At 44.5% G+C, this 27,455-nt stretch overlaps 1 protein-coding gene across 2 annotated transcripts in view; it reads left to right on the forward strand.

Annotated features, from left to right (window-relative positions):
* Positions 1-11,009: 11,009 nt before the first annotated feature.
* LOC141089670 (uncharacterized) overlaps positions 11,010-27,455 on the forward strand; it is a 52,252-nt gene continuing 35,806 nt past the window's right edge. For both annotated transcript variants that reach the window (XM_073576153.1, XM_073576149.1), the window contains exons 1-3: positions 11,010-11,327; positions 13,270-13,346; positions 15,472-15,536. In XM_073576153.1, coding sequence (XP_073432254.1) covers positions 11,065-11,327; positions 13,270-13,346; positions 15,472-15,536 — 405 coding nt within the window. In that variant the 5' untranslated portion in view covers positions 11,010-11,064. The remainder of the gene's footprint in view (positions 11,328-13,269; positions 13,347-15,471; positions 15,537-27,455) is intronic.

A 27,455-nucleotide genomic window follows, 5' to 3' on the forward strand; every position in this document is an offset into this window, starting at 1 on the left:
CGGTCAGCTGAATCCATCACAAAACGTATGCAAGAGGTGTGCAAGTTTCATACACGGCTGACCACTCTTCTAAATTAACAGGTCTCCAATTCATTCTTTAGAGTAGTATTTGATTTGGCAACATAAATTTGGGTGCCATCCATGGGTCACACTAATCTAAATATTAGGCTTATAATAATGTGACCACTCAATATGTAAGTGAATGTTTAGTTTGTAAAACTTCTCCAAGAATGTAATAAAATGTCCCCTGTCCTAGTCACGTGCTAGCACAGACTGCAGTCTGTAGAAACACTGCCCCCAACATGTGTGTCTCAATTGACGGGCGCCGTATCAAACATACACCTCCGTCAACCAAGGAAAAGTGTGTGGCAGGAGAAGAAAGAAATCTACTTATCGCGAACTGAGCACAAAGGATTTTTTATCTCCAGCCTCTGTGATCAGGCAGCCACAACGAGATTTATTTCTATTCCTCCCGCACTTCTCAGCACATGGAAGTACGTGTGCTTATAATACAGCTCCTGGCAGTTAAGACACAGGTCTCTGGAGCTGTGTTTCTTCAGACTGCAGCCCATCGCCGTTTAAATTATGTGTTGAGGACCATTTTATTACATTCTTGGAGAATCTCTTTGTGACTGGTCTTGTATTTTTATATTACTCCTGAGCTATACTTAGATACCAAATATACAAGTCACTTGAACAGGCTCAGCTTACAGTTACACAGGTTACGTCACGTGCTGATTGTGGAGGGAGAATAGCCACAATCCGAGTGCATTTGTTTCATTTTGCTTGTTTTTTATTGTAGTGCAGTATTTCCCTTTCCATAATTGCACATTGCTATAAATACACAGGCAGTCTTACAGTGCTATACCCACCCTTCCTGCCTATCTTACTATTGCCAACTCTGCACACATAATATATTTTATGATTTTCCTTATACGTAAAAGAAGGCTACACAAAGTTGGCAGTAACTTAATGAGAAGTTAGGGCAGTCACGTATCCTGAGAGGGAAGGTGTTATTATGGTACACTTTGGGGGCACCAGAATTGAGCTCTTTAACTGGGGTAGAACGGCCATGCCTGGATGCAACTACAAAAAAAATCGTGCCTGTTGCTTTTCACACCTATGTACACAAGAATATTCACACCCAGCGAATCAATGGAAGGTTTACACAGGGAAACTCATTCCACCAGAAACATGCCAATCACATCTGCCATATTATTCCACTGCCAACACAAGTGACTGTCGCATGCAAACAGAAAGACCAAACATGTCAATAGGACCATGTTTTGCAAGTTATACCAGATTTATTGGCTGCAGTTGTCAAACGTCATTTACAAGTACAGAACAACCTGTGCAAATATACTGAGACTAGCAGGAAACATGAGAGATATAGGGTGGCCATACTTGTAGACATACAGTACAGACCAAAAGTTTGGACACACCTCATTCAAAGAGTTTTCTTTATTTTCAAGACTATGAAAATTGGAGATTCACTCTGAAGGCATCAAAACTATGAATTAACACATGTGGAATTATATAATTAACAAAAAAGTGTGAAACAACTGAAATTATGTCTTATATTCTAGGTTCTTCAAAGTAGCCACCTTTTGCTTTGATTACTGCTTTGCACACTCTTGGCATTCTCTTGATGAGCTTCAAGAGGTAGTCACCGGAAATGGTTTTCACTTCACAGGTGTGCCCTGTCAGGTTTAATAAGTGGAATTTCTTGCCTTTTAAATGGGGTTGGGACCATCAGTTGTGTTGTGCAGAAGTCTGGTGGATACACAGCTTATTGTCCTACTGAATAGACTTAGCTGCTTTTTTCTTGGCATAATACAAATTCTAAGTAAAGAAAAATGAGTGGCCATCATTACTTTAAGAAATAAAGGTCAGTCAGTCCGAAAAATTGGGGAAACTTTGAAAGTGTCCCCAAGTGCAGTGGCAAAAACCATCAAGCGCTACAAAGAAACTGGCTCACATGAGGACCGCCCCAGGAAAGGAAGACCAAGAGTCACCTCTGCGGCGGAGGATAAGTTCATCCAAGTCACCAGCCTCAGAAATCGCAGGTTAACAGCAGCTCAGATTAGAGACCAGGTCAATGCCACACAAAGTTCTAGCAGCAGACACATCTCTACAACAACTGTTAAGAGGAGACTTTGTGCAGCAGGCCTTCATGGTAAAATAGCTGCTAGGAAACCACTGCTAAGGACAGGCAACAAGCAGAAGAGACTTGTTTGGGCTAAAGAATACAAGGAATGGACATTAGACCAGTGGAAATCTAAGGTTTGGTCTGATGAGTCCAAATTTGAGATCTTTGGTTCCAACCACGGTGTCTTTGTGCGACACAGAAAAGGTGAACGAATGGATTCTACATGCCTGATTCCCATCGTGAAGCATGGAGGAGGTGTGATGGTGTGGGAGTGCCTTGCTGGTGACACTGTTGGGGATTTATTCAAAATTGAAGGCATACTGAACCAGCATGGCTACCACAGCATCTTGCAGCGGCATGCTATTCCATCCGGTTTGCGTTTAGTTGGACCATGATTTATTTTTCAACAGGACAATGACCCCAAACACACCTCCAGGCTGTGTAAGGGCTATTTGACCAAGGAGAGTGCTGGTGTGCTAAGCCAGATGACCTGGCCTCCACAGTCACCAGACCTGAACCCAATCGAGATGGTTTGGGGTGAGCTGGACCGCAGAGTGAAGGCAAAAGGGCCAACAAGTGCTAAGCATCTCTGGGAACTCCTTAAATACTGTTGGAAGACCATTTCCGGTGACTACCTCTTGAAGCTCATCAAGAGAAAGCCAAGAGTGCAAAGCAGTAATCAAAGCAAAAGGTGGTTACTTTGAAGAACCTAGATTATAAGACATATTTTCAGTTGTTTCACACTTTTTTGTTAATTATATAATTCCACATGTGTTAATTCATAGTTTTGATGCCTTCAATGTGAATCTACAATTTTCATAGTCTTGAAAATAAAGAAAACTCTTTGAATGACAGGGTGTGTCTAAACTTTTGGTCTGTACTGTATATTGACGAGACCCATTGACAGTGGGGAGAAAAGGTATTGGTATGTTTAATTTCCAAACCGGACATGCATGTGAGAGTGCTGTTGGCCGACTAACCTCCCCCCCCCCCCCCCCCTGTAAACACGTGAGTGCTCAGATGAATGTGTTTTCAATGAGTAGAGGAGAAAGCTGCTGCCAGATATCTGATGGCAGCAGCTTATCTTCTCTGAAAGCATTCCCTTGACCTAATCTGTTGGGGAAGAATTGGGAGGTCGCCAAGCACCACAGATGGTTGGTCAGTTCGCAAAAAGGGCGGGTTTAGCCATCCTTCATTTAATGTGTAGGGTTGCTATAACATGCTTGATCCTTTGTTCCCACAGGAGATGGGCTGCCGCCAGATGAGCTTGGCAGCGGTTTATTTCCTTCCTCCCATTGAAATAAACGACATATGCTTATCTGTACCCTGCGTGCTTGGTAGGAATGGCTGTCAGCTAGTGAGGAGGATCGTTCACTATAAATGGGAGCTTACACAGCCACTGACCACTGGGATAAAAGTACAATGTGCCAATTCAGATTTTGCTTGAAAACTTTTTCTGCAAAGATCTCCAAGCTGGAAACAATGACAAACTTGAGAGATCCAAGTAAAGACGGGATCTGGAGTTGGGTTGACTGGCTGCATGGTCAGCTAGGCTACAGACATGGTAGGTATTGTCTCCTCTGGGGAGTGGGCTGGTAAGTCGAGAAAAGGCAGAAGGTAAATGGGGGTTCAGAAGTGGGAACGGGACCAGGTGGCCGATTTAGTGTTCAAACAACACATTGACAGCAAGCACGTCTGAATAAGTCCTAATTGTCAGATTGTCCAGTGAATCCACACCACGATTTCTAAGTGTGAACGCGGCTGTGGGACAGCCCACCAGTGTTTTTTTCCACCAGTGAAATTGTTGCTTCAGAAACTATCCTGCATTCTGTAAAGGAAAAAAAAAAAGATCTGTCTCTTGTTTTCATAGCTCGTGATCCGTAAAATGTAACAAATGTTGGTTAAGTTCCTATATGGAACTAATATCCATAAAATACGGCTGAAATCATAAAAATGTATTTGAAAAGATTTTAATTTATATAAGAGATAATATGACGGTTAGGAACCAATTACACAAACTAACCTGATTTCAAGCATTTACAGTGATTATTGGCCCATGTGTACGAGTCAAATGATGAATTACTGAGATAAACAGATTTCAGCAAACTCTTGATTTATAAACAAATGTATTATTGTTACTGACAATATTTAGGAGTGAGCAGAAGTCAGAGTGGCACGGCGGCTTCATAATTTCTTATTGATGACATCTTAATATAAAGGAACAGTACAACAATCAACGAGTAGAAGAGCAGATAGAAGAGTTGTGTGGCACCACCTGCTGGCCATATCATGGTATGCACACATGGGTTCTATAAAATGTGGGACTGAGTTCTACCTGGTGACTAACATTTCAATGTCTGTGGCAACACAACATTTATGTGTTTAAAAAAGGCAGACGATTATTCTCTAGCGATTTTATACCTGCTTGATATTTTTCATGGTTAGTTTTCTCCTTGAGCGATGTAAATATTTTAGAGGCTTTCACTTATATCCATACTAATCTCTAAATGGTCCCTTATTGCTGAATTTAGACAATATATTATCTGCGACCCAGAATTCGGAAGTATAGTTTATGAATTAATTGACGTAAAAGCAAACTATTAAAATAAGTCTAGACAGAGGAAACACCAAGGGACACCTAGGATAAGTACAAAAGTATTTAATGGGACAAACCCACATACAGACATAGGGAAATTCTCATTTACAAGTGCTTCTCACAAAATTAGAATATCAACAAAAAGTTAATTTATTTCAATCTGGGGTCACACTAGAGAAAAATACGGACGAGTGAGAGGCACTAAAACCACGCATTGCTCACGGACCAATGATTCTCTATGGGGCAGCTCCCATCAGCCGTATATTTCTCAATCGTATTTTACGGGCCGAGACAATGGCAGCATGCTGCGATTGTCAGCGTATTCTGGCCGAAATACACCAATGCAAGTCTACGGGGGCAGAAAAATTACGGATTACACACAGACCAGACGCGTGGCTTGCAAGAAATACGCACCAGGTGCCCTTGAACAAAAGCCGGCAATTCATTTTGCGATACAGTGAAATCACACTGACATGTTTAATAAAGAAACGAAAGAATAGATATATACATAGAATACATATATATATACTGTGTATATATATATATATATATATATATACTCACTGGCCACTTTATTAGGTACACCTGTCCAACTGTGTGTTAAGACTTAATTTCTAATCAGCCAATCACATGGCGGCAACTCAGTGCATTTAGGCATGTAGACATGGTCAAGACAATCTCCTGCAGTTCAAACCGAGCATCAGTATGGGGAAGAAAGGTGATTTGAGTGCCTTTGAACGTGGCATGATTGTTGGTGCCAGAAGGGCTGGTCTGAGAATTTCAGAAACTGCTGATCTACTGGGATTTTCACGCACAACCATCTCTAGGGTTTACAGAGAATGGTCCGAAAAAGAAAAAAAATCCAGTGAGCGGCAGTTCTGTGGCCGGAAATGCCTTGTTGATGCCAGAGGTCAGAGGAGAATGGGCAGACTGGTTCGAGCTGATAGAAAGGCAACAGTGACTCAAATTGCCACCCGTTACAACCAAGGTAGGCAGAAGAGCATCTCTGAATGCACAGTGCGTCGAACTTTGAGGCAGATGGGCTACAGCAGCAGAAGACCACACCGGGTACCACTCCTCTCAGCTAAGAACAGGAAACTGAGGCTACAATTTGCACAAGCTCATCGAAATTGGACAGTAGAAGATTGGAAAAACGTTGCCTGGTCTGATGAGTCTCGATTTCTGCTGCGACATTCGGATGGTAGGGTCAGAATTTGGCGTAAACAACATGAAAGCATGGATCCATCCTGCCTTGTATCAACGGTTCAGGCTGGTGGTGGTGGTGTCATGGTGTGGGGAATTTTTTCTGGGCACTCTTTGGGCCCCTTGGTACCAATTGAGCATCGTTGCAACGCCACAGCCTACCTGAGTATTGTTGCTGACCATGTCCATCCCTTTATGACCACAATGTACCCAACATCTGATGGCTACTTTCAGCAGGATAATGCGCCATGTCATAAAGCTCGAATCATCTCAGATTGGTTTCTTGAACATGACAATGAGTTTACTGTACTCAAATGGCCTCCTCAGTCACCAGATCTCAATCCAATAGAGCATCTTTGGGATGTGGTGGAACGGGAGATTCGCATCAGGGATGTGCAGCCGACAAATCTGCGCCAACTGTGTGATGCCATCATGTCAATATGGTCCAAAATCTCTGAGGAATGCTTCCAGCACCTTGTTGAATCTCTGCCACGAAGAATTGAGGCAGTTCTGAAGGCAAAAGGGGGTCCAACCCGTTACTAGCATGGTGTACCTAATAAAGTGGCCAGTGAGTGTATATATACACACACATGTCATTGAGACAAATATATATATTTATATTTCATTGAGTTCTACATAGCATAATAGCTGCTAATTCAATTGATGTCTTCTGTAAAATCATTCTAAAACCCGACATGAAATGACACATGGTTTACATACAGTAAACCATTTCATGTATTTTTTTTTATATGTCCCTGACTAATAATTAGACTAGGATCTGTGTGTAAAATTTGGGACGTCTAGGTGTTAAATTAAGGGGTTAATTAGTTGGAAAAAAAATGTGTGGGTTCCCGCTGCAAAATCGCAGCCAGAGAGGTAAAGCAGGTGAGTGAGGGCAGATTTTAATGGCCTAGAGAGAGACCATTGTTTTTGCCACCCCCCCCCCCCCTCGGCTACAAAGATCTGCCCCCAAACACCCCAGTAAAGGCACATTTATAAGATGCGCCTTCTCTGGCACTTATCCTCTCTATTCCCATTGCCCTGTAGCGATGGCTAATGGGTTAATATTAATGGGTTAATGTCACCTTGCAATTGGAAGGTGACATTAAGCTGATTAATAATGGAGAGGTGTCAATTAGACACATATCTATTATTAACCCTAGACTATTAAACAGTTAAAAAACACACACAGACCTTAATTAAAAATTATTTTAATGAAATAAAGACACCTAGTTTTTGATAAGATCTATTGCTCTGCTAATCCAAAAATAAACCATCGACCTTGAACAAAAATAAAACAAGCAAGAATATCCTTACCTCTCCGCTGCTCAGTCACGTCCCCGGCTGCAATACATCAGAAGGGGTTAAGTGGTTTACACAGGGACCGGTGCTAATGCGACCAGCCCCATGTAAACCACTGCCAGAATAAATTAGTTCCTCTCTGCGTAGCCTCCCTGGCTGCCCTGAGATGAACTAATAAGCGTGGGAAAGTTTCTGTATTTTTTCCCACACTCATTAGTTCAGATCAGCCAGGGGACTCCACGCAGCCTCAGTGACATCACTGGCTGACCTGAGGTGAACTGATGAGTGTGGGAAAAAATGCAGAAACTTTCCCACGCTTATTAGGGAGGCTGCGCAGAGATGAAATAATTCATTCTGGCAGTGGTTTAAACCACTTAACCCCTTCTGATGGATTGCAGTGGGGGACGTGACTGAGCAGCGGAGAGGTAAGGATATTGTTGCTTTTTTGTTTTATTTTTGTTACAGGTCGATGGTTTATTTTTGTATTAGCAGAGCAATAAATCTTGTCAAAAACTAGGTGTCTATTTAATTAAAATCATTTTTAATTAAGGTCTGTGTGTGTTTTTTAACTGTTTAATAGTCTAGGGTTAATAATGGATAAGTGTCTAATTGACACCTCTCCATTATTGATCGGCTTAATGTCACCTTCCAATTGCAAAGTGACATTAACCCATTAATATTGACCCATTAGCCACCACTACAGGGCAATGGGAATAGAGAGGATCAGTGCCAGAAAAGGTGCATCTTATAGATGCGCCTTTTCTGGGTTGTCTGGGGGCAGATTTTTGTAGCCGGGGGGGGCAAAAACAATGGTTTCTCTCAAGGCTATTAAAATCTGCCCTCACTCACCTGCTTTACCTCTCTGGTTGCGATATTGCTGCAGGAGCCCACACATTTTTTCCAACGAATTAACCCCTTAATTTAACACCTGCACATCCCAAATTTTACACACAAATCCTAATCTAATTATTAGTCAAGGACATATAAAAAATACATGAAATTAAAGGGTTTACTGTATGTAAACCATGTGTCATTTCATGTCGGGTTTATTGATCTTACAGAAGCCGTCAATTGAATTAGCGGCTATTATGCTATGTAGAACTCTATGAAATGTAAATACTGTATATATATATATATATGTGTGTGTCTTAATGACATATATATCTATATATATATATATACTGTGTATATATATATATATATATATGTATTCTATGTGTATATATCTATTCTTTCGTTTGGGTTTTAACCTGTCATTGGGATCCATTATATGTCCGTTTTGCAAGCCGGCTGGAAAATTTCTGCATACGGATGCTTACATGCGCAAAATACACGACCACACCTTGACAACAGATGACATACGGATCACTGTTCAGGGAACATTTCTGCGTATTACGACCATACAATACGGTCCATATTTTTATACGTTAAGTGTGACTCCAGCCTAATTCCAGCATACACCTCTGCATGTGAGATTGCCTCCTCCCATATTTTACTCATATCTTATTTGTCTTTCATTTTCTTCCATCTACACTAATTTTTAATCATTTATATCTGTTTTTTTTGCAATTTAATTACTATATGTGTATAAATAAAGTTGGGTCATAATTTGTTTTGGACCATATCTTAATTATATAGCTCTTAAATTATTGCCATTCCAATTCAAAACAAGCTGGTGGTTACTGAACTTCCTTAACGGGAACCTGTCATGTGAAAAATGTTCTTAACCTGCAGATAATGGGGTTAATCTTCATGTTAGTAGCATTTTGAAGCTGCCTGGCGCCTGCCCAGAAAGCCCGCTGCTGGGAGAAAATTAACTTTATTCCTCCCAGCAGCCCCTAACTTTCAGTCATAGAGGCACGTCTGGCGCAGATTCAGTCACCTCTCAGTACAGTGGGCGGTGGATGAAACCACGCTCCGGCAGTGACTGACATCCGGCTCAGCACTAATGCACCGTGGCAGCTGTCAGCCAATGCCGGGGTGCGGTTACAGCTGCCGCTCACTATGTTTTTGTAATGCAGGTGTCTGGATGCAAGGAGCAGAGATCATGAGGCGAGAACAGCCAGGGGTTGATATAATGCTATTTATACACAACAGTAACTTTTAACAATTAGTGTTAATAGCTAGGAAATATAACAGTAGAAGGGATAACAACAGGTTTAGAACAAGAAAGTCACCCGGTTTTCCCGATAGGCTGCAATTCTCTTCCTGATGTAGTCTATCAAAGCTCTTTGAGACTAACTCAGGGCAGACTGGACTTGGCCTCAGCTCTTGGCAGGTGTAGTCGGGCATCAGAGGCTTGACCAGTGCAGATCCTGGCTCTGACCAGCGTGAGAGGTACTTGAGGATTTCTTCCGGGGAATCCGGACCTTGCCAGGGGTGATCGGCATCTGGATGACACAGACCTCCTACTGAGACCTGCCACGCTCTCATCCCTGGCGCCAAATCTCATCGTGGTTGGGCGCTCAGGGGGCTTTTATATCAGGGAAGTCCTTCCAATGAGTCACCTGATCCAGTCCAGCACACAAGATCATTTACTGTGCAAATCTACCAGCACACTTTGGTTCAGCTTGATTTCGGCTTGCCAGCAGATGGCAGTCTGTCCTGATTAATGGCACATTCTGCACAAATTCTCCAGAGGTCTAATGGTTTCTTGTTACATACTGAGGGGTGACTGAAAGCTGGATATAAAAAATAGATGTTCTATAAAAATTTGGTATGGAAATTTCCAAGTTTTATTTCAGGCCTTATATATGCCTGCGTTACCTGTATGCCCCTTTTTATAGGAGTCAAGAGAGGCATTACAGGTGAGAATTAAAGACAAGTTGGTATAAGCTTTTGTGCAGATGTCTGTATTTTAGGACCAATGTTAGTCTATGGGGCCGTGCATAGGTCTGATTTTTTTCCTTGGGCCAGGGTCACACTTGTGAGTGTAATGTGAGAAACCTGCGCATTAATACCCAACACTGCCACCGGCACTCGGGACCAGGGTGTGCAGCTGCATGTATTTCTATGCAGCCACACACTCCAGTCCCGAGTGCCAGAGTTTCTCGCATCACACTCGCAACATGCATGATTTGCATCCAATATTCAGATTGCACTCAGCCATGCAAGTCAATGGGTCCCAAATGCACTCGGATGCCATTCGAATGCAATCCGTTTTCCATAGACTGACTGAATGGAGAAGATGGAGAATTTTTTTCCATCTTCTCCTCATCCTAGAAAATCAGATTACGCTGTGATCACACTTTAATCAAACTTTGATCCAAGTGTCATTTGCATAATCAACCCGATTCTCTTGGATGAGAGAACATATGGTGATGTGACTCTAGCCTAATATGCAGTCATACAATGACATTGGATGGCGCCATCTCACAACGTCACAAATATATATATACTTTTACTGCATTTAAGTCCTACAGTTGTTATGTCTGCCACACACAGCTCGGGAGCTTTAGGCTTAGTTTCTCTAGGATAGAACTCATATATAAATAAGTAAGATTATTTAGTAGTGATTGGCATACTTGCTGTAAGATACCGATTTCTTTTTCTCTGAGGAGCTCGGATTCTGCACTCCATATTAGTCCTTTCACATGGTAGAGACCGTTATTGTGTTTTGTGCTCACTTTGCATAGTAATTGATATGTAGTGCTTGCTTAGGTACACCTTCCACGTGGTGGTCACCGAGTAACGAGGGTCAAGTAGCGAGCAATATAAGCGTTACTAAGCAACCATTAACAACGTAACAGAGCCTTCTGAGCGAGCGCAGAGCAGTGGAGGCGAGAACACTTCTTACTCTCTAGAACTCGTCATCATGACAATGGCAGGCTATTCCCTATACCACAATGCCAACTTTCAGTCATTTGTTAGGCGAAATTACCAGCCTAGGCCTGCCAAGGAGAAATATGCTGAGATTAGGGTTGAAGCGCAGCTGCAGCACATCCGTGATGCCAGAAAGAAAGAGAAAAGTGCCACAGTATACGCTGGTGAATACCGGAGGAAGGAGCTGGATGAAAGCTGCCAATCATCGATGAGACCAAGCTCACCCACCCGGATGAACAAGCCTCACCCACCTGAGTAAGAATGGCAATGTGTGTGACGCGATGACGCTAGCTGTGGCCACTCTATGATGGTGATTGTGATATGGCCAATGATAATATTGGGTTCTCCAAAACGTTGTATTCCTGACGCACCATTTCCACCATAACCAGTTCCAAACTGGCTGGCTCATAATAATTGTCACCGAATGTAGACACCGTATGGCCAAAAGTAATATTATGGGAGTCAGTAGGATCAGTCCCCCTAAGCCGTCTATATGGGCATGTAGGGCATAGGAAGCCGAACACAATGAGATCTTACACCTGTGATCCAGTGTCTTATTCCAGTCTAATCTGCTGGAAAATTGTGTGGCAAAAAAACTAGTAAGAGATTTTACAGCTGTATATTTCTCCACACATTGCTAAGAATCTGTTTGTCATGACAGAGAGTTTATAACACTTTTATCTGTCTTTTGCTGAGCTCCACTCAACTGATTTATGACCACACATCACATCCAAGGAAAGTTGAACATTTATGTGATCACAAATTAGCACATAAAAGCTCAGAAAAAGACAGATAAGAGAGTTACAAACTCTCTTTCAGAGTGAGCTCACTGATTAATTCTTATTAAACTTATTCTGCATCCAGCAAGGGACCGTGCAACACCGAGTCTATAGAATGCAAATGATGCCAAATTTTTAATGAAACCTAATTGCAGAAAATGTTAGCCCAAAATACATGCATAGAAGTAAACAAAGAAAAAAACAGTTGCCCCAAAGGTGTCTATGTGCTTTTATTCTCATTATGTAACCCCTAAAAGGGATCATACAGGGCTATTTAATTTCTTTACTACAGACCTAAGAACTAACAGCCAAGTAGTTGCTAACTACCTGTCTGTTTTGCCCAGTGCCAGTGGCTTCTGTTCCATTCTGCTCTGTTGAAGGGGTATGACTGCTAATGTCATGCTGATTAGCAGCCGGCTCCCCACTGCCTAAGTGCGGGGAGCTGACTGTCAATCAGCATGATGACAGTAGTCTCACCCCGTACACAGAGCAGACTGGAAGAATGAAAGCTGCTCTTTTGACATAGAGCATCTAAATCACCAGAAGGAGTGGTCGGTGACTGCTCTGAGCCGGCACCAGGTAGGACAGGCAGGTAGTTGACTCTTTTACCAATTACCTGACTGTTAGTTTTTAGGCCCACAGAAAAAAAACCAACCCCTTTAATTTATCAGGTCTTAATAACCCAGCATTTTATGGCTATATTATGTTTTTTCTTTTCGTTGTAGAATATAAAAGTAATAATGTGATTTAGGATTTATATTTTATGCCAATATACATCTATGGTATGAATTAATTTTTTTAGAATACAGTTATGTGAAAAATCAGGAAAAAAAAATTTTACTTAAAAAAATCAAATAGTATTTATATTTCTCTTCATCATAGTTCACCCTTTAATTTGATATATAACAAAGCCTAGTTATTGAGTTTTAATTAGAAATGTAGGATGTTAGTGGGAGGAGGAGCTGTTACTTTTATTATTACGTTACATTACATTTTATTATCATCAGACACTACATTTTATTTATTATAACTGTAGTTGTCAGGGCACCATTACACAATTTTGGGGTGCCAAACCTCCACTGCTCAGGTTGAGGCCACTAAGTATTAGGGTCTTACAGGATTACTGGAGGTGCTCTTTCCCCTTCTTACCCTATTGTTTTTTTGAGGGGATCCTTTTGTCACCCCCTTGTATGTTTTGTGGTGTTATTTGGGTGTTTTTAATGAGTCTATCTAGTAAAGATTTACTAATTTTTAAAGAGAACCAGAAGAATTGGCGTAGCTAATATTAGCAGACTATAACCTTATTCCAAAAATGACCAATCCACTCATTATCAGCATCCCAAAATCAATGGTCCTACTAGTAGCAGATTATAATCTAATAAAACATGTGATTACTGGTTTTTTTATGTCTTTTTTAGGGTATTCTTATTTACGACACTACATAACATCCCAGGTCATTACAACTGTAAGAAAAACATCTCTTTTGAAGAAAAAGGTACCGCAATCGTATTCAGGAAATCATGAATTCAAAGAAACACATCATGTTTCACGCACATTAGCTAACTCCATCCAGCCCCCAAAAAGTTTAGGAATATATTCTTTAAGTACCCTATAGTCTATGGGCCAATTGTTTGGTATGTCATGAATCCTTTTTTTCACTGTAGGGGATTGCTCAGGCATGCCAATGAAGGTCTGCATTGCATACATTTGCATCCAATTTTTATATTTCTAGTGTTTGAAGATGTATTTCATGCATACGTTGAGCCAAAAATATAAATGGGTCTTTATATATTACTTTGGTATAACACGACTAGCAAACACCTACACTTCGGGCACGGACCTCAAACATGGACTTCTCCAAGAAGTCCGTTTTACTGTTTGGGTTCAGCACCCTGAACATCTGGTGTTTCTCACGGGGGCTCTGATCGGCGGTAAAATCATAACTGCTGGTCAGAGAGCTGCAGTTCCCACATTGTCAGATGACAGCGTGAGCTAAAAATAAATACAAAAAAAATTACGGGGATCTCTTCTATTTTTGATAACCAGCGCAGGCAAAACTGACAACTGTGGGCTGTCACTGACCACAGTTGCTTGCTTACATTGTCCTCAGACAGCGTGTCAACCACAGCTCTTTGACCGCAGATCAGAGCCTGGGTATGCTACGCTGTCATGCAGATAACAGCGTTGCAAACAGTGGATGTTCTGGTCAGCCATTCATCTGAATGGTGCTTGGGTTCAAGTTCAGGTACCATTCTGGTTCTAGTACCAAAGCCAACATTTTTGTAGATGTTCAGCTGAACCTGCCAGACCTGAACATCCACGGGTTCGCCCATCACTAAACACTACATATACTGTATATTCATATTATAATCTGGAAAACAGAATTCCACGTGCCTGCGGCTCATTGACCTAGCATCAACTGCGTGAGAATTGAACTAATCTATATCCATTTTCACTCCAATAGCTATAGCACTGCTTGTGTCTCTTTCTAGTCTAAACCAATGGAAGGTTCTGCCTCCCTTATTGTAAATTAGCGTATGCTAGGGAAGAAGTTAGTTCAAGGGATTCAACATGGAATATATCATTGACCAGTAAGGACTGTGCACTGAATATATCTCACCATCTTGGAATATATGAAGGATCATCATGAAACACAGACTGTATATAGCATTTATCAACTGGCTGTCATTAATAAGAAATGGCCACTGTGGATCAGGCTCTGAATTTACTTGTCATTGATAGTACAATCCTGAAGTGTAACATAAACTATTATTTAACACGACAGTCTACGCTTATATCACACATTATGACGCACCATGGCATAAAGTGGTCACATAGATGAGATAAATGAATGATGGACTGCTGGAGTTTTTTGAGGCTTTCAAAATGACAAGTTTTTAAAATGGAAACTGGTTTCGGGAAAGGCTTCTTTTTTGGAAAATTTTGGAAGATTTCTTCCTTTCCTGAAGCAGTTTTGAAGCGTTTTAGAAAAGTTTTTTTTACAAGAGTGTTTTTTTTGTTTTTTTGCAGCCTTCTGATCTAACAGTCTTTGGTTTTTGTCACCACGTTCAGTATTCGGCCAGTATTTTTCCTCAGTGTTTGTAAGCCAAAATCAAGAGTGGAACAGTCAGAGGAAAAGTATAATAGAAACACGTCACCACTTCTGGATTTTTCATCTACTCCTGGTTTTGGCTTACAAATACTGAGGAAAAAAATCACCAAATACAGAATGCGTGAACGTCGCCTTCAAAGAACTGACTTGCATTTATTTTCCACAATGGTCCCTTATTTTCCACAATGCTCAAGCAACTCTTCATATGAAAAGCGAGGTGTAAATGAACACAAAAATGAATACTAATTGTTTCACAAGCATTTCTGAAGCAGTCAAAAAAAGAAAAACTCTTAAAAAAAATTAGTGTGAACATAACCTTAGACACTCTGATTACTGCTGGATTTCAACATGCCAGATCCCTGTTACCTCTTGCACGATTTAAATGTAAACATGGGTGCCTGGTGCAGTCAGGAGAAATAGCTTTCGGCCTAACACGCATCTCAGTGTATGATGCTTTAGATGTAAGTAAACCAATTCTGAAAATAATTTAAGAAATCGTTTTTTGCAGGGAAAGAACAAACAACCATTTCTCCCATTAAACCTAAAAAACTCCAACGTGGAGACAAGGTCAAGGTAAAGAACACATGCAGCCATCTGAAGGTCACACTCCTATTGTTTCTTACGTACAAAAAGGGTTTTCTAAAATAGTATTCCTTTAAATTTCTCACGTGACCCAACTTCTAAGTTAATTTATGATCAATAAAAGTTGAACGGTTAAAGGTGTTTTCCACTTTCAGGAAAGTGGACCTCAAACACTCTAAAATATAGCAGCGGAATCACATCGACAGTGCACACTTAAAGCCGAGGCTGGGCATCAGTGAGGACCTCCCTAGTTATTATTTTAGAGTATTGGGGTCCACAGTCCTATAATTGGAAAACCACTTTACCTGGTCAATAATCATCTTAGAAGAGACATAAGAGTTATGCACTGTGTAGAATAAGCTCACTAATGGATTGACTGCTAACTCCTTCTCCAGCCCTTTTGGATTGAACTGGACCACCTCCTTTCCAACAGCTCCTGCTCCATCCAGTCTCTCCAAAATCCCAAGTTCAAACATAGGTGTGCTGATGATTCCCTTTTTCACATGTACTCATTTATGCTGACCACTTTATTTTTGCATATATTTATAGTGCTCAGTATTAGAGTTGAGCGAAACGGGTCGAAAAAATTCAAAAGTCGCCGACTTTTGGCAAAGTCGGGTTTCATGAAACGAAACCCGACCCTAGGATGAGGTCGGCCACGAGGTCGGCGACTTACGCGCCAAAGTCGCGTTTCAAAAGTTTGTTTTGCGCTCTTTTTCAGCCAATCAGGATCCACGGACACTGTGGGCAACGTGATGACATAGGCACGGGTCACCACCATCTTTCAGAAGGGCATGCAAGTGATTGGCTTGCTTTGGTGGGCGTCACAGGGGGTATAAAAGGGCGTGCACGCCGACCGCCATCTTACTTCTGCCGATCTTAGTATAGGGAGAGGTTGCTGCTGATTCTGTAGGGAGAGCGTTAGGCAGGGAAGAAGACAAAAAAACTGCTTCTGCTGCTAGCGATTTGGCCTGCACAACACACCAGTCACTGTGTGTGCAGTGCAAGGGGAGGCTATATAGTGGTGTATCAGTGGTGTTGGTTGTTGGGCTGCCTTCTAAGGCTTCCTGACATTCCTGCATTGCTGTTTACCCACTGCTCCGCAAACTGCTTTTTTAAAAGCAATCCCAATTTTTTTTTTTTGTCCTGCTGAGAAGAAAAAAAAAACTGCTTCTGCTGCTAGCAATTTGGCCTGCACAACACACCAGTCACTGTGTGTGCAGTGCAAGGGGAGGCTATATAGTGGTGTATCAGTGGTGTTGGTTGTTGGGCTGCCTTCTAAGGCTTCCTGACATTCCTGCATTGCTGTTTACCCACTGCTCCGCAAACTGCTTTTTTAAAAGCAATCCAATCTCCCTTAACCTCTAGTCACTTTGGTCACAGCTGTGCCATCGAGCCTGTCACATAGCGCTCAGATATCAGTGGGCCTCACACAATCCAAAAGTGTCCAGTGTCCAAAAGTGTGTGCAGAGATTCAAAATCTCCCTTATCCTCTAGTCACTTTGGTCACAGCTGTGCCATCGAGCCTGTCACATAGCGCTCAGATATCAGTGGGCCTCACACAATCCAAAAGTGTCCAGTGTCCAAAAGTGTGTGCAGAGATTCAAAATCTCCCTTATCCTCTAGTCACTTTGGTCACAGCTGTGCCATCGAGCCTGTCACATAGCGCTCAGATATCAGTGGGCCTCACACAATCCAAAAGTGTCCATCCAGTGTCCAAAAGTGTGTGCAGAGATTCAAAATCTCCCTTATCCTCTAGTCACTTTGGTCACAGCTGTGCCATCGAGCCTGTCACATAGCGCTCAGATATCAGTGGGCCTCACACAATCCAAAAGTGTCCAGTGTCCAAAAGTGTGTGCAGAGATTCAAAATCTCCCTTATCCTCTAGTCACTTTGGTCACAGCTGTGCCATCGAGCCTGTCACATAGCGCTCAGATATCAGTGGGCCTCACACAATCCAAAAGTGTCCATCCAGTGTCCAAAAGTGTGTGCAGAGATTCAAAATCTCCCTTATCCTCTAGTCACTTTGGTCACAGCTGTGCCATCGAGCCTGTCACATAGCGCTCAGATATCAGTGGGCCTCACACAATCCAAAAGTGTCCAGTGTCCACAAGTGTCTGCAGAAATTCAAAATCTCCCCTGTCCTATAGACACCTTGTACCTTGTTTTACATTACTATATAGTTTGTTGGATTTTGTCTACATTTCTACCAAAAATGAGGAAGGCTGGTGGAAGAGGCCGTGGAATTGGGCGGGGGTTGGCAGCTGGTAATGATGGTGTTGGTGGTGGATCTGATGGTAGTGGCAAGAGCAAAATAGGACCGAATGCAGGAGGTGCTGACCCTGCGTCATCGTCTGGCTACATAAGGCCTCGAACGCTTAGTTTTCTAGGAGTTGGCAAACCGCTTTTAAAGCCAGAGCATCAGGCTTTAAAAGCATCTTACATTGCTGACTCAGCCTCCAGCTCTATCGCCTCCTCTTCTTCAGTTGTAAAAAGTAAAAGCACTGAGTCGTCATTGGAGGCTCATGTTCATGAACCACACCTTTCCTTGTGTCCTTCACCCCAACCAAGATTGAAGGATGACGCAGGCCATACTACTGATTACTCCATGGAGCTGTTTTCACATACCATGCCTGGATTATCAAGTGAAATGGTGAATTACCCAGGCCAAGATGAATCTGACATGGAGTGCACTGATGCACAGCCGCTGATGGATGATTCTGCTGGTACATTCACTCAGAGCACTACATTGTCCTCGCAGTGTACAGAGCCAGATTCTGACCCTGATGAGACTCAGGTGCCCCTTCCCGCACACTATACCACCATACACGGTGACACAGAGGAAGGTGCACATGACATAGAAGAGGAGGTGATGGATGACCCAGTTGTTGACCCAGATTGGCATCCATTGGGGGAAGAGGGTGCTGCTTCCAATAGCTCAGATGAGGAGCATCCACAGCAGACATCGACATCGCAACAGCTGTTATCTGGCAGGCCCGGAGCACTCCAAAGACAGGTTCCAAACATCAAAAGAGTTGCTGGACAGCTTGTCCAGAGGGTCAAAAGATCACAGCGTGCTAGGCCGCAAAATGTCTCCCAAAGTAGGAAGAGTGCAGTGTGGCACTTTTTTGACCAAAATCCTCATGATCAGGCCAAGGTTATCTGTAAGAAGTGCGCAAAGACCTTTAGCCGAGGGAAAAATCTGAAAAATTTGAATACCAGTTGCATGCTTAGACATTTAACCAGCATACACTTGCAAGCGTGGACACAACACCAAACCTCAAGTGCCACATGTGCAATTGATCACAACGAAGGTAGTCAGCAACGCTACATTGTTTCCCCCACTGTAAGCCCACCGGTTAGCACAGCAGCAAATGTTGAGGTGTCGTTGCAAGACCACAGCAGTCAGGGAATCCCACTGTTATATCAACGAAAGACTGATTCTAGGCCATCAGAAAGAACACCAACTCCATCACCATCATCAACCCTCTCTCAGTCCGCCCTGTCCACCGCTACTTCCACCATATGCAGCTCTCAAGTCCAGCTCACCCTCCCAGACACTATGAGTAGGTCAAGAAAGTACTCAGTCTCTCATCCGCGTACACTGGGTTTGAACGCCCACATTGCCAAACTAATCTCGTTTGAGATGATGCCCTTTCGGTTGGTGGAAAGCACAGCTTTCCGCGAACTCATGGCCTATGCAGTACCACGCTATGACCTACCCAGTCGCCACTTCTTCTCTCGCAAAGCCATCCCAGCCCTCCACCATCATGTGAAAGACCGCATTGTCCATGCACTCAAGCAGTCAGTGAGCGGAAAGGTGCACCTCACAACTGATGCATGGTCCAGTCGGCATGGCCAGGGCTGTTACGTGTCCATCACTGCGCACTGGGTTAATGTGGTGGATGCAGGGTCCACAGGGGACAGCGGTGGTGGGACAGTGCTGCCTAGCCCACGGTATAGGAAACAGTTGGCTGTAGGCATTCGACCCTCCTCCTCCTCCTCCTCCTCCAGAAGCGAAAGCTCGTCCACAGAGCGCAGTCGTACGAGCACTCCATCTGCAGCTGCCACTGTTGCACATGATGTGTCCCCCTATCGAGCAGCTAGTGGAAAGCGTCAGCAGGCTGTGTTGCAGATGATGTGTTTGGGCGACAGACACACCGCCGAGGTGCTGGCCGAGTACTTGAAGCGACAAACTGAGTCATGGCTGGGCAGTGTACATCTTGAGGCAGGCAAGGTAGTTAGTGATAACGGCCGTAATTTTGTGGCAGCCATAGCCCTTTCAAAACTCAGCCACATACCTTGCTTGGCTCACACCTTGAACCTGGTGGTGCAGTGCTTCCTCAAAAATTATCCGGAGTTAACAGCCCTGCTCCAGAAGGTGCGAAGACTTTGCGCGCACATCCGCCGGTCGCCTGTACACTCCGTTCGTATGCAGAAGCTGCAGCGATTGCTCCACCTTCCCAACCACCGCCTCATTATCGACATTGCAACAAAGTGGAACTCCACCCTGCACATGGTGGAGCGGCTGTGCGAGCAGAGGCAGGCCATAATGCATTTGTGGGAGGATACACGGCCAGGCACTTTGAGAGCAGACATGGAGTTGACAGGTGTGCAGTGGTCGAAGCTGAAAGACCTTTGTAAAGTCCTTCAGTGTTTTGAGGAATGCACACGGCTGGTAAGCGCAGACGACGCCATCCTAAGCATGAGCATCCCACTTATGCGTCTGCTCATGCAAACTTTGACGCACCTTAAGGAGCAGGCGTCTGAAGCCAATGTTGATGAGGAGGAAGAGGAGGAGGGAATCCTTGATGACATTCAGCCATTGTCTGCTCAGGGACCTCTCCTGGACGAGGTGGAGGAAGAAGAGGAGGAGGAGGATGATGATGGGGATGATTTCTTAGGGGAGGAGGATGCATCTCGTGGGGCAAGTGAAAATGTTGGCGTGGCAAGGTCTGGTACAGGGTTTGTGCGTGACTGGAGGGATGTGGATTTGCCAGAAAGTGCTCCTCCACCCAGCACTCGCAGTGCATCATTGACACCGGGAACATTGTCCCACATGTCAGATTATGCCTTGCGGATCCTAAAAAGGGACCCCCGCATTGCCAAAATGATGAACGATGACGACTACTGGTTGGCCAGCATCCTGGATCCACGCTATAAAGGCAAATTACAAAACATCATGCCACAGGAGAACCTTGACCTAATATTGGCTAATAAACAAGCAACTCTGGTAAATCGGTTGCTTGAGGCATTCCCAGCACACAGCAGCGGTGATGGTTCTCACACGAGCCGTTCGGGCCGGGGGCAGCTTGGCAGAGGTGTTCGTGGTGCACACAGCAGAAGTGGCGTTGGAGACAGGGGTTTCATGACAATGTTGTGGACTGATTTTTCAAATACCGCTCACACAACTGGTAATACTGCATCGATGGAAAGTGACAGGAGACAGCAGTTGTCAACTATGGTTACAAACTACTTTTCCTCCCATATCGATTTTCTCCCACACAGGTCATTCCCCTTTGACTATTGGGCCGCTAAACTGGACACCTGGCCTGAATTGGCCCAATATGCCTTACAGGAGCTCGCTTGCCCAGCTGCAAGTGTGCTATCGGAAAGAGTCTTCAGTGCAGCTGGATCAATCCTGACAGAAAAAAGGACCCGTCTGTCAACCCAAAATGTGGATGATCTAACCTTCATTAAAATGAACCACGCATGGGTTTCCAAGGATTTTGTCCCACCTTCCCCTGATGACACATAGGGTGACAGAAAAATGGCTTGCTTTGGTCCACCTCTTCCTGGTACTTCACCTATTTCGCCTTTTGCATCAGCTGAATGTCCAACATCAACATATGCCACTTTCTAAAACTCCCTAACTGTGCTGCCTCCCCCCCCATGGCCGGGGTCACCACCTAGCGCACGACACCGTGCGAGTGCCGTTGCCCTGGACAGGTGGGTAGGCCGACTCTTGGGAGCGGGCGCGGGCACTGGCACAGGGTCCCTCATAGTGCAATCAAGTGTCTCTGACGGTGGTGGTGCACACCCGCCGTCAGACACACCGCTGTACTATGAGGGGCCCAGTGCCAGTACCGACGCCCACGAGTGGGCTCCCCTTGCTTGGGCAGGGCCCCAGCATTTGCAATCTTTACCTCTCCCTGCTCCTCCGCTGTGTAATCTGGGCCGTCAAATCCATACTGTGCCTGACACCGTCTGAGCCTGCCTCCTGATGTATAGACATATATTTTGAATGTGTACGCTATCCATACATGTTATCCGGGGATACGGTACCCTTTCTAACCTTTGTGCAATCACGTGCAATCCATACTGGGCCTAACACTGTCTGAGCCTGCCTCCTGAGACATATATTTTGAATGTGTACGCTATCCATACATGTTATCTGGGGATACGGTACCCTTTCTAACCTTTGTGCAATCACGTGCAATCCATACTGGGCCTAACACCGTCTGAGCCTGCCTCCTGAGACATATATTTTGAATGTGTACGCTATCCTTACATGTTATCCGGGGATACGGTACCCTTTCTAACCTTTGTGCAATCACGTGCAATCCATACTGGGCCTAACACCGTCTGAGCCTGCCTCCTGAGACATATATTTTGAATGTGTACGCTATCCATACATGTTATCCGGGGATACGGTACCCTTTTTAACCTTTGTGCAATCACGTGCAATCCATACTGGGCCTAACACCGTCTGAGCCTGCCTCCTGAGACTTATATTTTGAATGTGTACGCTATCCATACATGTTATCTGGGGATACGGTACCCTTTCTAACCTTTGTGCAATCACGTGCAATCCATACTGGGCCTAACACCGTCTGAGCCTGCCTCCTGAGACATATATTTTGAATGTGTACGCTATCCATACATGTTATCTGGGGATACGGTACCCTTTCTAACCTTTGTGCAATCACGTGCAATCCATACTGGGCCTAACACCGTCTGAGCCTGCCTCCTGAGACATATATTTTGAATGTGTACGCTATCCATACATGTTATCCGGGGATACGGTACCCTTTCTAACCTTTGTGCAATCACGTGCAATCCATACTGGGCCTAACACCGTCTGAGCCTGCCTCCTGAGACATATATTTTGAATGTGTACGCTATCCATACATGTTATCTGGGGATACGGTACCCTTTCTAACCTTTGTGCAATCACGTGCAATCCATACTGGGCCTAACACCGTCTGAGCCTGCCTCCTGAGACATATATTTTGAATGTGTACGCTATCCATACATGTTATCTGGGGATATGGTACCCTTTCTAACCTTTGTGCAATCACGTGCAATCCATACTGGGCCTAACACCGTCTGAGCCTGCCTCCTGAGACATATATTTTGAATGTGTACGCTATCCATACATGTTATCTGGGGATACGGTACCCTTTCTAACCTTTGTGCAATCACGTACAATCCATACTGGGCCTAACACCGTCTGAGCCTGCCTCCTGATGTATAGACATATATTTTGAATGTGTACACTATCCATACATGTTATCTGGGGATACGGTACCCTTTCTAACCTTTGTGCAATCACGTGCAATCCATACTGGGCCTAACACCGTCTGAGAATGATAGATGGGGCCCACCATACACTGGAACATTCCAAAGGTGGACATCAGACACTGGAGCAGCATTTACAGGGCCCATTATACACTAGAGCATTAGAAATGGGGCCCATTATGTTTGGAGCATTATTTGGGCCCATAAGACAGTAGAGCTTCATCCATGGGGACCAACATATACTGTAGCATTATGTGGAGCTCATCATATACTGTTTCAAACATTATATGGGACCAATGATTCTGTATGGAGAAATAGATGGGCCTCGTCATGAGATGTAAAAAGTGAGGTATTTTTCATTGTACTATACCGCTATTTCTCTGCCGTATCGGAGCATGATGAGTTGTGGTATGTGTTAAAGGGGCGCTCTTTCGCCCAGGGCACATGAAAACCTGGAGCCAGCCCTCCCCCCACAGTCTGTAGCCAAATAACCCCCATTTTTCAGTGCGTAACTTGTATTATGAAGTTAATTAAGGTTGACAAGCTTAAGTAAGAAGAATTGATGCTTTTGGCATTCAAATGGGCACTGTTGGTGTGTTTCCTGTCCTCCTCTCACTGCCGACTTTTATTCCACATTGACTTACATTGGGTTTCGTGTTTCGGGACGACCCCGACTTTTCCCTATAATCGGACGATCTTGCTCGACCCGACTTTTGGAAAAGTCGGGTTTCACAAAACGAAACGCGACCCTAAAAAACCAAAAGTCGCTCAACTCTACTCAGTATAAATGAGTACACCCTCTTTGAAAAGTAACATTTTAATCAGCATCTCACTAAACACCAATACAATTTCCAAAATTTTGACAAGATTGAGATTCTTGGAACATTTTTTAACCCATAACATGAAAGTAAGGTTAATAATATTACTTTTATTATAAAATCTTCAGTTTTAGTCAAATAATTTATGCTAAGAATTAATACATCCCACAGTTGCAGCACCACTCTCCATCTAGCATTCAGGTTCTAAAAGATGTTTTTCTTGAAAAATGGAAAAAGATACGGTAGATTTTGCAATATGTCGCCAGCATGTTCATTCCATTCCATGACTGGAAGGCTTGGGGTTGTCCTTAAAAATCATGGAGGTCATACAAAACAGATGTTGTAATTTTTGATGTGGGGTGTATTCATTTTTGCATCAATTAATTTTAGAAAAATGGAAGATCAAGTAATGAATGTTATATTATTATCCTTACTTTGATGTTATGAGTTAAAAAAGTGTTCAATGAAACTCAATCTTATCAAAATTTGTGCAATTGTACACTGCTCAAAAAAATAAAGGGTACACTAAAATACCACATCCTAGATGTCACTGAATGAAATATTCCAGTTGCAAATCTTTATTCATTTCATAGTGGCATTCATTGAAAACAGTAAAATATTGAAATGATTAATGTAAATCAAAATTAATATCCCATGGAGGTCTGGATTTGAAAGGAGACTCAAAATCAAAGTGGAAAATCAAATTACAGGCTGATCCAATTTCAGTAGAAATGCTTGAAGACAAGGAAGTGATGCTCAGTAGTGTGTGTGGCCTCCACGTGTCTGTATGACCTCCCTACAATGCCTGGGCATGCTCCTGATGAGGCGGCGGATGGTCTCCTGAGGGATCTCCTCCCAGACCTGGACTAAAGCATACGCCAACTCCTGGACAGTCTGTGGTGCAACGTGACGTTGGTGGATGGCGCAAGACATGATGTCCCAGATGTGCTCAATCTGATTCAGGTCTGGGGAACAGGTGGGCCAGTCCATAGCTTCAATGCCTTCATCTTGCAGGAACTGCTGCCACACTCCAGCCACATGAGGTCTGGCATTGTCCTGCATTAGGAGGAACCTAGGGCCAACCACACCAGCATATGGTCTCACAAGCGGTCTGATGATCTCATCTCGGTACCTAATGGCAGTCAGGCTACCTCTGGCGAGCACATGGAGGGCTGTGCGGCCCTCCAAATAAATGCCACCCCACACCATTACTGACCCACTGCCACACCGGTCATGCTGAAGGATGTTGCAGTCAGCAGATCACTCTCCACGGCTTCTCCAGACTCTGTCACATCTGTCACATGTGCTCAGTGTAAACCTACTTTCATCTGTGAAGAGCACAGGGTGCCAGTGGCGAATTTGCCTATCCTGGTGTTCTGTGGCAAACCCCAAGCGTCCTGCACAGTGTTCGGCTGTGAGCACAACTCCCATCTGTGGGCGTCGGGCACTCAGTCCATCCTCATGGAGTCGGTTTCTAACCATTTGTGCAGACACATGCACATTTGTGGCCTGCTGGAGGTCATTTTGCAGGGCTCTGGCAGTGCTCCTCTTGTTCCTCCTTGCACAAAGGCTGAGGTAGCGGTCCTGCTGCTGGGTTGTTGCCCTCCTACGGCCCCCTCCACGTCTCCTGGTGTACTGGCCTGTCTCCTGGTTGCGCCTCCAGCCTCTGGACACTACGCTGACAGACACAGCAAACCTTCTTGCTACTGCTTGCATTGACGTGCCATCCTGGATGAGCTGCACTACCTGAGCCACTTGTGTGGCTTGTAGAGTCCGTCTCATGCTACCACTAGTGTCAAAGCGCAACTAACATTCAAAAGTGACCAAAACATCAGCCAGAAAGCATTGGTACTGAGATGTGGTCTGTGGTCCCCACCTGCAGAACCACTCCTTTATTGAGTGTGTCTTGATAATTGCCAATAATTTCCATCTGTTGTCTATTCCATTTTCATAACAACATGTGAAATTGATTGTCAATCAGTGTTGCTTCCTAAGTGGACTGTTTGATTTCACAGAAGTTTGATTTACTTGGAGTTATATTCTGATGTTTAAGTGTTCCCTTAATTTTTTTGAGCAGTGTGTATATATATATATATATATATATATATACTAGCTATGAACCTGTTCTACGCCCGGGTGGCGGGCATTTTTATTGGTATATGGTCTCCCATCCTGGTATGTGCTGCCCCCCTCCTATCCTGGTATGCATGGTCCTCTCACCCCCCTATCCTGGTATGCATGGTCCTCTCACCCCCCTATCCTGGTATGCATGGTCCTCTCACCCCCCCTATCCTGGTATGCATGGTCCTCTCAACCCCCCTATCCTGGTATGAATGGTCCTCTCAACCCCCCTATCCTGGTATGCATGGTCCTCTCACCCCCCAATCCTGGTATGCATGGTCCTCTCGCCCCCCAATCCTTGTATGCATGGTCCCCTAGCTCCCCAATCCTGGTATACATGGTCCCCTCCCCCTTTTTGTGGTATGCATGGCCCCCTCACCCCCAATCCTGGTATGCATGGTCCACTCGCCCCCCAATCCTTGTATGCATGGTCCCCTAGCTCCCCAATCCTGGTATACATGGTCCCCTCCCCCTTTTTGTGGTATGCATGGCCCCCTCACCCCCCTTTCGTGGTATGCATGGTCCCCTCACCCCCCTTTCGTGGTATGCATGGTCCCCTCACCCTCCTTTTGTGGTATGCATGGTTCCCTCACCCTCCTTTTGTGGTATGCATGGTCCCCTCACTCCCCTTTCGTGGTATGCGTGGTCCCCTCACCCCCCCTTTCGTGGTATGCGTGGTCCCCTCACCCCCCTTTCGTGGTATGCGTGGTCCCCTCACCCCCCATTCGTGGTATGGTGTCCCCTCACCCCTCTTTCGTGGTATGCGTGGTCTCCTCGCCTCCCTTCTCCTGGTATGCGTGGTCCCCTCACCCCCCCTTTCGTGGTATGCGTGGTCCCCTCACCCCCCTTTCGTGGTATGCATGGTCCTCTCTCCCCCTTTCCTGGTATGGATGGTCCCCCTCACCCCCTATCCTGATATGCATGGTCCCCTCACTCCCCTTTTGTGGTATGCATGGTCCCCTCACCCCCTCTCGTGGTATGCGTGGTCCCCTTGCCCCCTTCTGGTATGCGTGGTTCCCTCACCCCCCTTTCGTGGTATGCGTGGTCCCCTCACCCCCCTTTCGTGGTATGCATGGTCCCCTCTCCCCCTTTCCTGGTATGGATGGTCCCCCTCACCCCCTATCCTGATATGCATGGTCCCCTCACTCCCCTTTCGTGGTATGCATGGTCCCCTCTCCCTCTTTCCTGGTATGCGTGGTCCCCTCACCCCCCTTTCGTGGTATGCGTGGTCCCCTCACCCCCCTTCTCCTGGTATGCATGGTCCCCTCACCCTCCTTTCGTGGTATGCATGGTCCCCTCACCCTCCTTTCCTGGCATGCATGGTCCCCCTCACCCCATTAAACTACACACATACAAAAAAAAACATTTATACTCACCCTTCTTTCCTGTGCTCCAGCGCTGCCTGTCACGTTCTGCTGGAGGCCGGGGGAGGAGTCTGGTGCCGGAGTTC

This window comes from Dendrobates tinctorius, unplaced genomic scaffold (genome assembly GCF_039654945.1).
Source record: "Dendrobates tinctorius isolate UK_male_01 unplaced genomic scaffold, ASM3965494v1 ptg000008l, whole genome shotgun sequence".
Classification (NCBI taxonomy): Eukaryota; Metazoa; Chordata; class Amphibia; order Anura; family Dendrobatidae; genus Dendrobates; species Dendrobates tinctorius.